This window comes from Plectropomus leopardus, chromosome 10 (assembly GCF_026936395.1).
Source record: "Plectropomus leopardus strain MGB_pleo_1.0 chromosome 10, ASM2693639v1, whole genome shotgun sequence".
In the NCBI taxonomy this organism is placed as follows: Eukaryota; Metazoa; Chordata; class Actinopteri; order Perciformes; family Serranidae; genus Plectropomus; species Plectropomus leopardus.
Window position 1 is genome coordinate 31,694,166 of NC_142185.1, and position 14,237 is coordinate 31,708,402.

General features: G+C 35.9%; 1 protein-coding gene across 1 annotated transcript in view; it reads right to left on the reverse strand.

Moving 5' to 3' along the window:
* The window catches only part of ift88 (intraflagellar transport 88 homolog), a 91,401-nt gene that overhangs the window by 24,518 nt on the left and 52,646 nt on the right, over positions 1 to 14,237 (reverse strand). The window contains exon 5 of the mRNA XM_088083593.1: positions 417 to 540. Coding sequence (XP_087939719.1) covers positions 417 to 540 — 124 coding nt within the window. The remainder of the gene's footprint in view (positions 1 to 416; positions 541 to 14,237) is intronic.

Sequence of the window (14,237 nt, forward strand, 5' to 3'; positions counted from 1 at the left end):
TATTGTCCTATTTCTTTCACAAATACACAGAACTCAGGTTTTTTTATTTATAAATCTACATTGGTGAATCTAAAATTTGGCAAGAAAAGTTAAATTAAAAACACAAGATGTATTCATATCTTTGTCACAGTAATAACTGCACCTACTAATATACTGTGTAATAAATCTGTAGTAAACACAAATCTGAGAGAATGCTGTCAATATAAACTGGTTATATCTTTACTCTGCTCAAACGTAAAATAAATGGGAGTTTTAGGGTGCAATTCACAAAAAGAGCCATTTATATCTATGTCACTCTTTAACCTTTAGAGAAATGTTTTATCTTTGTTAGCTGGACACTGAAATGCAAACATTTGTTTGAGCCCTGTAAACTGCCAACTTCTGAGCTAGCTAACATAGCAAAGTTGCTAACTCACCTCGGAGTCAAACGTCGGATTATAGTCGTTGTAACCCGAATAAAGATCCTCCTCCTCCACAGCCAGATGCACATTTTCCATTTTTCTTCCTCCGGTGAGCTGGTCTGACGAAACTACAATGAAACTAAAAAACAAACAGTTGTTTATTCGATGTAACAGCGAAGAGGAGTTTGTTGTCCTTTCAGGGTGCCATCCCACAATTCAACGCGGTATGGGTGGGACACTTACAAATCTCAAACTTGATTGGTTAAATTACGCGTCAGTCATAGATTATCCTTAAAATGATTGGCTAAAGCTTCGTTCTTCCGTTGCTAGGATACGACAGAAAACTACCCGCTAGATTTCGCTTGTTTCATTTTAGTTTCGTCTTAAATATCGTAAACAATATTCAGTTAACAATAGCAAATATACATATTCTATAGCAGAGATTTGTTTTTGACGTGAAATATGCAGTAAATTGCACTTTTTTGGGGTTGTTTGGTCCTTATAGCTCACCGTACCGTTACACAGCAGCGTGACTGCAGAGGGGAGGTGCAACAGCTCCGATAAATAACGATCAAAACGTTTCTCTAATTTTCCCTCAAAACAATCTGAAAATGAGCTCTGCTGATATGAAGACCATTACTGTGATCGGAAGGTGAGCAAAAAGGACGCTTTCATCATGTTTGAACTCAAGTTACGTATGAATTGCTTTGATAATACTACATTTGCATTGTTTTGTTAAACCATAGTTATTTTGCACATAATCATAGTTTACTGATTGCGTTGCGCTGACTTGCATGTTAGCTAGCTAAGTGGATTTCCGGACTTCTTGTGCGTTATCATGATACATGGCCATTAAAGACAAGCTTTAACTCTATGAAGTGGCCTGGCAGTTGTATGAGGAAATACTTGTGTACATTTTAACTTGTTTTCTGTACCTTGTTCATTATTTCTACACACTCGGCTAAAATTGGCAGTACTCTGGGACGACCTCCCTTAAACCTGGAGAGTAAATACTAACTGTTACAGACACATCCCACTCTTCTTAAATGTGTAGAGCTGTCACACCCAGATATTTGCTACCCTTTTCTTAAATTTTAAGAAGTTTTTAACGTGCACATACACACATAATTGTCCGCAACATGCACACCCATTTAACCCGAATTTCCACAGCAGGGCTGTTAAACAGGGCGACAGTAAAAACAATGCAGCAAGTAATGCGTGACTAACTTCCCTGTGTAGGGAAGAAAGAGTAAACTGCTGGGAAATACAAGAAGAGACAGACAGAGCAAGAGAGATACTGAAGCATACCATGAGCCAGGAGTTGAAAAATGACCCAAAAAAAGCCCTGGCCAATTGTGACAAATGATCAAATGTATAATTGTTTTACCCTCTGAGACTTGAAAGGACATCAGTTTTCTTGTGCTGTGTTCAATAGCCTTTTACAGGCTGTTTAACACATTGAAACCTGAGGAAATTTGTTTGATTCCTTTCGAAAACATGAGAAGAAATAACCTCAAAATTAAAAGAAATAAGTAAAAGGTGACAAGAAAAAGACCTGAGAATGATTATTATTTATTAAATAATAACTTATAGGGAAATAAAGAAAAAATAGGAAAGATGTTTAGAAAGCTGTGTAATTAATGTGTAATTATTATAAGTATATATCTAAAATTATGTTACAGAATACTTTTTTAAGCTGTTGTTGTACCTTTCTTTCTTTTTTGCTTATTTTCAGGTAATTTTCTTTAAACTTTTTTTAAAAACTTTTTTCTTGCTAATCTTTGGTCTATATCTTCTTAAGTTGCCTTCTCTCCATGTTTTTGTTTGGAAATCAAACCAATTTGCTCAGGTTTCAAAGGGTTAAAGGCATTTTTGTTGTTATCCCAGTCCAGTGTGAGCATCCTAAATGTGTATTTGTGTGTGTTTCAGCGGGCTGATCGGCCGCTCCTGGACCATGGTGTTTGCCAGTGGAGGCTACAGTGTGAAGATCTATGACAACATACCAGGACAGGCTGCCAAAGCCATCACAGAGATGAGGTCAGCCTTATTACACAATCCTGCTATCTTTAACCAGAATTAAAACCACCCTGTAATGCATTCTTAATTAATGTAATATTACATCATTTTTTCCGTAGTTATAAACACAACAATCATTTTTCTTTGCATTTGGGTTGCATCCTCCTGCCTTAGCATCAGCTGTGTCGGCTCAGGCACAGACAGACATAGACAAACTTAACATGACTTAACTTAATGACTTAATGAAGTCTCAAATTATTTTGTGTTTATTTGTGATTTTTTAAGTTTGCTGTTTTGGAAGCATTTTCTGGTAGGTAAAGAAATGTTGTCATTATTTTTGTCTTTTTTAATGTATTATTACATATGCACACTTTTCATACAGTAGCACAGTGTTCCCCATACAGTGATCTATTTAATCTTATTTCATTGTAGAGTTGTGTGCAGCACACTCGCTCAACCTGTCCTCGCCCTTCGCTCTCTCTATTTATCAGACCACAAATTAGTTAGCTAGCCACCTTACTGTCACCTTTTTTGCACAGATCCTGCAAATCCTTAGAAAGTGTTAAAAGGCATTGAATTCAGTTATTTAAAAATAAGGCCTTGATTGGTATAAAAATGCTTTAAATATATCTGTTAAAAGTCTTAAAAATGCTAAGATGCCTGAAAGCAGGATTTTGTTTTCAATCTAATGATGTTTTTTTTATGTAAAATCTCTATATAATTAGTAACATCTTCATTTGATTTACAAAATGCCTCTTGATTCAACATCACACAGACCTCATTATATTGTTTCTAAGGCAGAGGAATGACAAATGCACAACTGCCAAGTCATGTTACATGTTACGATACACATTTGGGGACATACACATAATTGTCCCCAACTCTAAAAATTCATGTTGGTGCGTGTTTTTTTTTCTTCTTTTTTTTTTTAAAATTCTAGTCATTGTAAAATCGGTCTTAAATTTATGCAAAGAGGCTTTAAAAAAGTGTTAAATCTAACTTGCCTTAAGCTGTAGGAACTCTGCTTTTTTGGTTTGCTTTGCAGTGTAGGCAGTTGTTGCCAATGTTGCAACAGAAACTTTCTCAGCATGGTTCTTTACTATTGAATCAGCCTTTCACCAAAGGGACGAGTCTCATCTGCAACAGCCAATAAGAAAGCTCTCTCTCTCTGAAATGACCTGTGATTGGCCAAAGTCTCCTATCCTGGGTATGACCTAAGATACTCCATAACAGAAGATACGCCATTACAAGCTGCACTGATCATGTGAAATTCACTCTGAACTCCCGGTGGCCCCGGTGATCTCTCACCTGCATACCCAAACCTCATTTGGAAGTATAGTAAACATTGTGTGGATGGATGAAATATGATTTAAAACTATACCACACAATCACAATATACAGTATAAATTTAACATTTGTTCCTAATTTAGCTGCTTGGTTTTATCTGCTAGATTAATTTCTGATATAAACTGATAAAAAAAACTGATAAAACATAGTTTAAATTCCAGGACAGGAAGGCACTGCGCTGGATAAACTTTACAAGACCTGTATGGAAGACCATGTTTACTCTTAACATTATATTGTTGTTAAATTCATTACATTATTCTGCAGTAGAGTTTGAGGTTTGCTCTTTTTTATCATTCATCTTTTGTTGTATTTTTCTGTAAAATGTTTTTTCTTCATTTTTGTTTTGGTTTCTTTGTTTTCAAGTTGAAGGGAGATCTGTTTGTATAAGCCTCTGACTTCTTGATCTTTCCGACACATTTTTTTTGTCTGGATTTTATGCAGTTTTCAATTTTGTGCAACTAAACTAAACTAAACTAAAATGGTTACGACTGTAGCTAACCTGCGTGTGGTTTCTGTCCCTCCATTAGGCCTAATTTTGGTAAAAAGAAAAACACTGCATCATGCTGTTAAATCATACAGTAGATGGCTCCTCCTTTTTCTCCAAAAAACATACAGATTTACGATGTTTTGGTGTATTTTTGAAAAATGGTACATAACTGTTAGAATTTGGCTATATTTTTACAGAAATTTGTTATAGCGCTACAGCTAGTATCTCATCAACAAATTACAACAAAACTGGAGGCTAAGATGATAAAAATAAGGTTCACTAAGTTCTAGGTTGATGTAAGTGACGATTATCTTGTGCACTGTATATCACGAGGCCTTCCTATCCAGATGTTGGCATACTCTCACACCAGGGGATTTACTCTCTCATGGTTCTGGTCAGCAGGAGTGTGTGGCTGCAAAACAGGAAGGGAACATTAACAAGATGCACTGTCAGACCCTGTCCAAAATATAACCCGTCTTCCCTCTTGTGCTTAAAGAGAAGACATGTGGGAAATGCATGATCAGTGACTTCCTCTCACTATAGGAACAAATGGGCAAACAGGCCTAAAAACTCACGTCAACGCTGGTTAAACATTACTGTGGAATGACAAAGGGCTTTTGGTGAAAACTGTCAGAAAAACAACCTAATATGAAGGAGCTCTGCAGCTCTGAAACTGCGACACAAACCCAAACTTTGTACAAAGATGTCGTGATTATCTTGGTTTGTAATTATCTAATCTGTGGTGCTTTTACTCTCACTGTTCAGCCTGTTGGAGAACTGAAGACTGCAGTAGGGAACATAACGCCAAACAGTCTCAGTCTCAAACCAAGGATTGTTTTATTTTTTTCCCCTGTAATTTATTATTTATTTTATTATTTATTTATTTATTAATTTATTTCAACAGTGCAAAACTAAACAAATGTTAAATTTTTAGGGATATAAAACAAAGAAAAGCAGCAAATCATCACATTTCTGAACCTTAACTAGTGACTAAAAATATTAATTTAATATTAAATTTGTTGCCAGTATGTTTTCAATTGTTCAACTATCTGATGAATCCGCTGATAGATGTTTCAGTGTTTATTGGTTTTCTCTGGCCCTGTGACACAAACCCAAACTTTGTCTAAAGATTATCTTGTATTGTAAATATCTAATCTGTGGTGCTTTTACTCTCACTGTTCAGCCTGTTGGAGATTCAGTTGCCTGTATGAACAGCAGATGGTGTCATTGTACTTTCAGTCTCCTTTTGTGTTTGATTTCTAGCCGAACAACCTGTTAGAAGTGTCTCCAATTATAAGCTGTGTTTTTGTGTTATGACTCATGTGTTATTTACAACAAATTTATTATGATGCATAAATTGATGTATGACAGGTATGTTGCTGACTCATCTAATCAGCTAAACAAAAGCTGCTGCTGTGCTAACATGAGTGCCAGCTGATTAATTTTGGTTCCTATTTTGGCTGGTAAACCAGCCTGACAGCATTCAGTCATCTGCCCACAAACACTCCAGTATATTGGAACTAGACGGCACTCGGTTCGTGGAGCTCAAAGTCTTGAAAAAATATGTCTTTCCAAAAATCATCACCCAGTTATAAAAGGTAATACACAGACCTTGTTGTGAGCAGTTTGATGTAGGAACCGATTTTTTTTCTACTGAGCTACACTCGCCAACTGTATCACCTCGCAAGAGGCAAGCGTGCATCTACTTATGGACAACAGGCTTGTGCTTGTGACGGCGCAAGACTTTAATTTTAATTGCTGCAACATTAGCTAGCTCGGTGGTGCATGGTGAGCTAGCAGTAGATGCACGTCTCCTTTTGAGCAGTGATACGGTTGGCGGGTGTAATTTGGTAGAAAGACAAAAGTTGCAACATCATATTGCTCACAACCAAGCTGCAACATTCGGGCTTAAATATAAAGCCAGCATGCTCCAAAAACTGCAGTTCCAGTCTAAAGGCCACTTGAGGCTGTCCCCAAAAGTGAGTCAGACCCCCATGTTAAAATGCCCAAATTCACAGCAGAAATTAAACATGTTTACAGCCTGGTACAAAAAACTAATCTTTGGTCTCTATAGCAAAATGCCTTGTTCATAACTTCTGTGTGGGGGAGGTTTTTTTTTTGTAATTTAACTCACCTGTTTTCATTTTATAAAGGCTTAAAGTCACTGTAATTAAGTGCGGCTGCTTTGAGTGACAGGCCTGACGGTCTGAGTCAGATCCGCTCCTCGCACCTCTACGGCTGAATGGCTGAAATTTCAAACTTCGCTCCAAAATGGAAGTCCACAAACCAATGAGTGATATCAAGATAGCCACATCCATTTTTGATACTGTAGAAGCCCTCAACAAGATATGTGGATTATCTTGAGTAACAGAGTCGTGATTTCTGAAGAGACATGCTGCTGAGTTTTACAAATTATTTGTAGTGCTTTTAACACCACAAGCTGAGTGCTATCTTAAAGAAAAACAAGGAAATGACCTAAAAAAAAGTATTCAAAGATTAAAATAATTTTGTAAACAAATTTTAAATATGAAATTATAACAATTACATAGCTTTCCTAAGCTCTTTTAAATTGTTTTTTTTTTTTTTTTAAATCTAATACTTTCTTGCAATTTGAGGAATATTTCTTAACAAGTTGCTCATTGCCCTTTTCCCAGTGTTTTTAAAAGAAATTGCACGCTTTGCTCAGGGTTTTTGCAGCACAAGAAAAGTGATGTTGCTCCAGGTTTCATCTACTCAATCTGTTAAAATAATTTAGAAAATGCTTTTACCTTTCAAATGTGCTACATTTTGGTGGTAAATCATTAGATTTTAAGAGAGTATTGTTAAAAGTCATAGGGGACTATTTGTTACGTGCATAGTCATTTGTCATAAGTGTTTTTAGTGAGTGTTAACTGCCTGCTTTCACTCTGTTGGCTCAGGAAGCAGATGGAGGAGCTGGAGGAAGCCCACATGCTGAGAGGAAAGCTGAGCGCCGCGCAGCAGCTCGCCCTGGTCAGCAGCTACGATGACCTGGCTCAGGCGCTGGAGGGAGCCTTCTTTGTTCAGGTGACACAAGAGACGACCACTATCACCAGCACACGCTGTCCACACAGTGCTAAAATCAAGACAGATTGGTCTCTGCTGATTTGTTTGTTTTTATCATTCACTTGTTTGTCCATCAAAATCTTACTGAAAGCTGGTGTTTCCCATCACTGCACTGTGGGTATTTTCCAGTGGTGGAACCTAACTAAGTACAATTACTCGAGTACTATATTTATGTACAGTCTTTAGGTATTAGAACTTTACCTGTGTGTTTTCATTGTCTACTACTTTATATTTCTACTTCACATTTGATATGGCATTACTGTACTGTATTACTTCTTTTATTTTACAGCTTTAGTTAATTTTTACATTTAAAAACACCTCAATCACCTTCTATTTATTCAATTTGATGCCTTACAATACCACTAATAATAATAATAATAATAATAAATAGTTACAAAGTACTTTACAATAAAACTAAACACAGAAAAACAAAGATCAAATGAAACAAATTAAAATGAAATTAAATGTCACTAAAAGATCAATATTCTTTCTGATAAAAGTTTGTTTTTAGGAGACAGGAAACAAGGACACTGACTCAGACAGCCTTATATCGTCTGCCTATAAGTATACAAAGTGTCTAAAATTTGTTCCACATTGACACAACACTGAAATACCTATGCATGTATTTCTTAGTAATAAAAACAGAACAATAGATAATTCTATAATAACTATCTGTGCTATGATACTTAAAAAGCAGCTATTCTGCGTAGTGAGTGTGTTTATTTTTGATACTCTAAATACATTTTGCTGATAATACTTAAGTACATTTACTTTTTGAATTCAGGATTTTACTTGTAATAGACTATTTTTAGCATCGTAAGTAAAAAATCTGAGTACTTTTTCCACCAAATGTTTGTGTGGTGTGAGCAGCAGTGGAAGCTCTATACTGTTGGGTCATTTATTGGTTAATTCACAGATGACATACATTCAGTCATGCACCATAAATCAAACTATGGATTGATTATAGTGATCTCAGTACTGTATGTTCTGGTATTTTCAAAATTACACTGACTGCCCTCACAGGGGCTCAGCATCATTGGTTAATACTGACATATTCTATGATACCACAGAGTACATTTTGAATAAACCCTAAAATACATCTAAGCTGAGTTTGGGCATTTTGCAAAGTTTAGACTGTTTCCTTCTTTGTGGATTTTATGCTGTGTAAACCGAAGCAACATCTAATGTTTCAGACAGTTATGTTTAACACAATAATGACAGCATGCTACATGTCATAACACAACTGTTGGGTGTGGTCATTGTGACTGACTTTGTTGTTTATCATAGATTAAAGAAATACTTCACCTACAAAATTAGCATTAGTATAACAAATGTTGAATTCAAGAGGGAAATTTTGTTTTTGCATGCCTCCACGATGAAAGGAGAATTTAAAACCTGAGAAACTCTGGCTTGAGCTGTCTGTTATACCAACAAACTAACAAAAGTAGAGCTTTCCTTTGACAAAGGTTCAGGTGGAAGTTTTCATTACAAGAGGCACCCTGGTGTTGAAATTTGACATTTTAACACAGAGTCACTCATCTCATCTTTTCATGATGACAAATAAAAACACACACTGAACAATGGACACTTGTTCACTTTAACTCAGTCATGTTCGTGTCTTGAAATAAAAATGAAAGTTTCCTCTTAAGCTGGAAAAATGTCACGTATGCAGCCCTGACTGTTGAAGCAGTCAGTTGTGCTTGATGTCACAGCCGTGATCAGAGCACAGGAAAGACAGGTAGGGCCAGAATAAATCAATACTCTATACTGAGTTCATCCAGAAAAGGAACAATAGAGGACTTATTAGGAACAGGGAAATAACAAATAGTTTTCCTGTTCAGTGAGTCAGCTCCACGTTTCCTGATAGTATGACACCATCTGATGCAGTTTTCACCCGCAGAACATTTGTCTCAGTCAGATTTGTTACAGAACATATCAGAACATATAATAATAATAATAATTATTATTATTATAATAATTATAATAAGAAGAACAATAATAAACTTTATTTATATATCCCATTTAATACAAGAAATGCAGCATAAAGTGCTTTATAATAAGGACATAATAAGCCCAGAGTGATTCACTTGAAAATAGAAGGAATGAACATAAAACAGGCCAAGAAGGTCAATATAAAAGGATGTCAAAAAACAGCTTAAAACAAAAATTTAATCCTAAAGTGAATCTTAAAATCCTTAAATCATTAAATAATAAAACCATATATCCTTAAATCCATTAAGATACAACATTTCAAAAGAGATGCAGCAGTGTAAAGTATGTAAGTAAGTTTTTTTGTGAATTCAGAGCTATTTAAAGGATGTATTTAGTTTTCTTTAAAAATATTTGGTCATCTGGTTTCTCTGATATCTGTAGGTTGTGTGTTCCATAGCTTTGGGGTATAATTGACAAAGGCTGCAAGGCAAGGTACGTTTATTATTTGCATAGCACATTTCTACAACAAGGCAATTTAAAGTGCTCTATGTTAAAAGCATCGAGACAAAGTTAAAACAGAATAACATTATAAAACATTGAAATACTAGTAAAAATGCCATTAAAGAGCTAGAGAATAGCAGGGCTGGACTCGTCATGTCTACACAAAGTTCTCTGGCTTGGCCAGCAGTTTATAACATGTCCGAGTGAAGCAAAACGCTGACTTTTAATCGCTCCTCCTATGCTCCAAAAGCAATTACCCCGATTTTGTCTTTGTTTAATTGAAGAAAATTTTGGCACACCCAGTCATTTATTTGCTCAGATCACTCAGCCAGAACTTGTATAGTTTTATCATTATTATATTAAAATCATGACTGGAATGACCGCCTTGTGGTTAAATGCCTCAGAAAACCAGTCAAGTTGGGTTAGGGTTAGAGGGTTAGGGTTAGTTTACATCCATGTTTGTGAAAACATGAATTCTTCGCACACATCTTCCCTCGTCAGCACAGAAGATCTAAACAATCAGCACAGTTTCAAGGTGGACACCTAACATATTGTGTGAGGCCACAGTGACCTTTGACCTTCCACTACCACATCTAATCACCTCAGTTTTTGAATCCAATCAGATCAAATCAAATTTGAGAAAATTCCCACAATGTCTTCTTGAGATGTTCAAGAGAATGAGACAGACAAGGTCACAGTAACCATGACCTTTAACCACCAAAATCAAATTGTTCATCCTTGAGTCAAAGTGGACGTTTGGGCCAAATTTAAAGAAATTCCCTCCAGGTATTCATAAGATATCATGGTCATAAGAATGAGACAGATGAGGTCACAGTGACCTTGACCTTTCACTTTTCACCACCAAATTCTTATCAGTGAGTTCTTCTGTCTAAGTGGTCATTTGTGCTAAATTTGAGGAACCTTTCTCAAGACAATCATTAGAAGTGAAGTTTACAAGTATGAGACAGAAAAAAGGTCACAGTAGCCTTGACCTTTGACCACCAAATTCTAAGCAGTTCCTCCTTGACTCAAAGTGGATGTTTGTGCCAAATTTGAAGAAATTCCCTCAAGGCGTTCTTGAGATATCATGTTCACGAGAAGACAGATAGACACCCAAAAACATAATGCCTCCAGTCAAAGCTATCGCAAAGCTTAAATTTAAGTCATTTCAGGTTTACTCAGGAAACAGTATACAACATACTATCAGACAGTACGTAGACTCTACATATAAGTACTTCACCACTGCCTGCATTCCTCACCATCATCTAAATGTTTCCATACAGGTGTTTTTCTACACAAACACGGTGCTTCAGATCAGGTAAACGTGTTGTTTCCCTGCTCAAGGAGAAGAGATATGATCTGCTTCAAATCAAGACATAATTTTAAAAATACATTTAACATATAAAATAGCTAAAATCAGTAATATAGTAGTAAGACTGTGAAAATGCAGCTGGGAATAATACATTGTAGACATTATGAAAGCTCACATTGTTAATAATTGGAGCATTACATTATTATGCACGCATACAGCAGGTATTCTGCTCGTCCAGCCAGTTATTGCAGTTCCACACAATTGATGAATACCATTTAAAGAGCTTATAACATTTGACTATCACTTGTGACAGCCACTCCTTTTCCCAGGGCAGATAGTTCAATAATATACAGCAGAGTCAGAAAGGGTTGTTAAAAAAGTTTAACCTGCATTTGATGGATGGTTGAGAATCCCAAACTGGTTATATCAGGTTTTTTAATGTGTGAGAACAATGCGGCCTGCGACATAATTGTCAAAGTACATTTCCATGTCACAGTTTGTAGTTTTCCGTTCATCACGAACCAAAGTCAAAGCTTATTTTACTGTTGTGATATGTACAGTTTTTATCTTTACTAAAATCCAAGAAAGATTGACAACAAAGCTACAACATTTAAGGACTGACTCACCCAAAATTATCTTCTCAACTCATCTTCGTAGGAATTTATCTCTACTGATAGTTTTGGTTTCATTTATATGCTCAATACCAAAGTTTGACGCTTACCCAGAATCAAAATACCAAGTCTTTATTATTGTGTTGACTGAAGTGTTTAAATTTGAAGATTGTGTTTGCCTGCATAATTTTTAACACTTTCTCAAGGAAAGTTTGAAAAGTGGGAGCAGGAACTTCAGGGTCCCTGTCTTACACACACAACACAAAGCCGTACACAGCACAGTGTAACTTTCATTGCTGGTTTCGGATCGACGCAGTTGTTATTTTAACTGCCAGTGCTAAAATTGTGTAACTACTTTGACCCACTTGTGGCCCTTCAGAGTGTAGGTGTTAGAATGAGGTGTGGTCAGGCTCATGATGGCAGATTAGGCCACTGACAAAAAAACCTGGTCTAAAGTCAGAAAAACACATTATTTTCCTGCTATTCTAAGGGGGGGTTATTTAAATACTAATATAGCTTACATTGACTGTTCATACGTGTACATTCACACACAGGGAGACACGGCTAGGTTGCCAGTGGAGGAAATAATACATTATTAATGAGGAAAACATTAACAACATTCTGTAAAATGTGAACATAGCAGAGAGCAGAGCAGAGCAGAGCTGTAGAGCTGTTGTCTGACTTCCTATGAAGAAAAACACTGCACCTAAAATTTTTTCTTCTGCTTCCCCTTTTAAGTTCATAACGTAACATAATGTCCCATGATATTTTCTGCAGTGACATTAATGCTCTGACTAAATTACTCTCAGCAGAAAACTGCTCACTTCTACAGTTTGCAAAATCCACAGTGTAAATAGCAATGCAGCAGTGCAGGCGCACCTGACTTTTAAAGAGTGTGGGATGACACTGAGTTGAATTCATGTTACACCCAAACACATGTTTTGGGGCATAACATTAATGATTAATCCCATAACAATTAATTAAGGGATTAAATACAACCCATTTCTCCCTTGTGCCTTACTTTGTCGCCAGATTTTGCACCATTTAAGTAGCAAAGTGGAGTTGGACACGCCTTAAATGCAATGGTAGATGTATCTTAAAGCCTCACTTGAGTAAAAGTAGATTTCCTACCAGAAAATGACTTTCTGTGACAGTTAAAGTCACCTATTAGAATATTACTTGAGTAAAAATCTAAAAGTATCTGATATTTACTGTACTTAAGTATCAAAAGTGTTTTTATAATAATAATTGTTCTTCCATTACTACTACCATCACTACTACTATTGTTACTGCACTTTTGTCCTCTGTATAAATTGTTGTATTGTTGTTTTTTTCCCTCTTTCTTGCTTTCTTGCTTTCTTGCTTTCTTTCTTTCTTTCTTTCTTTCTTTCTTTCTTTCTTTCTATTGTCTGTTACCTGTCATTGGATTACGGATGTAATTTAGCAATCCTACTAACTCAAGCTTATTTACATTTGTATTTTATACTGATGTTAATTAATATGCTGTGTCCCTTTTAAATAAACAGCAAATAAATAAATAAATAATAAAATAAACATTAGAAGAAAAAAGCAAGCAGTTCAAATTTTAAGAATTATTAAGTTTTCCTTCTTCATTACACCACATTAAAAATGGCGCGTAAATTACATTGAAAAAAAAGGTCTTCTTAACAACATAAAGGATTTTAAGAAATCTCCTAATTCCTACCCTTTTTTCTTAGAAGCTTAGTAAAAGTATACGTTTTATTTAGAAAATGTAGCGGAGTAAAAGTGAAAATTTATAGAAATATGAAAACTTAATTAAAGTACAGATACCCCAAAAATACTCAAGTATTGTTATGAAGAGTTATTACTTTGTTACATTACACCACTGCAGACACCCTCAACATACTGTACTGTACATTACAAAGACTCTGGCCTGAGAAAATCCTTACTTACTTTGTGACAGAAAATGAAATCATGGCAGTGGTACATTTTTCGCAATGACTTCATGGCCCATTTTCTGTGTGTAAGTGATTTACACTCTCTCTTGTATTTATATGTTTTCCAGGAGTGTGTATTTGAAAAGCTGGAAGTCAAGCAGGACGTCTTCCAGGACATCGAGCGTCTTGTGGGAAAAGACGTCATCCTGAGTAGCTCCAGTTCCTGTCTGGTACCGAGCAGCATCTTCTCTAAAGTACAGAACAGGAGTCGCTGCCTCGTCTCTCATCCGGTTAGTAATACTGCAGTCATGGTACCAGCAGGTAGTGAACAGCAGGGGTGGAATTCAACTAAATACAGTATGCAAGTACTTTATTTTAGTACAAATTTTAGGTACTTTACTAAAGTATTTCCATTTTATGTAGCATTATATGTCTACATCTGCATAATACACTAACAAATATTGTATTTCTTACTCCACTACATTTGTGCGACAGCTTAAGTGTCTGTTTGTTAAAACTAAAACACCACCAGTCGGATCACAATCTTTCTCATTTTACAGCTAACCAGTACACTAGATTATGTTTCTGAAAACATTTGAGGCGAGGAATAGGCATTGCAACCAAAGA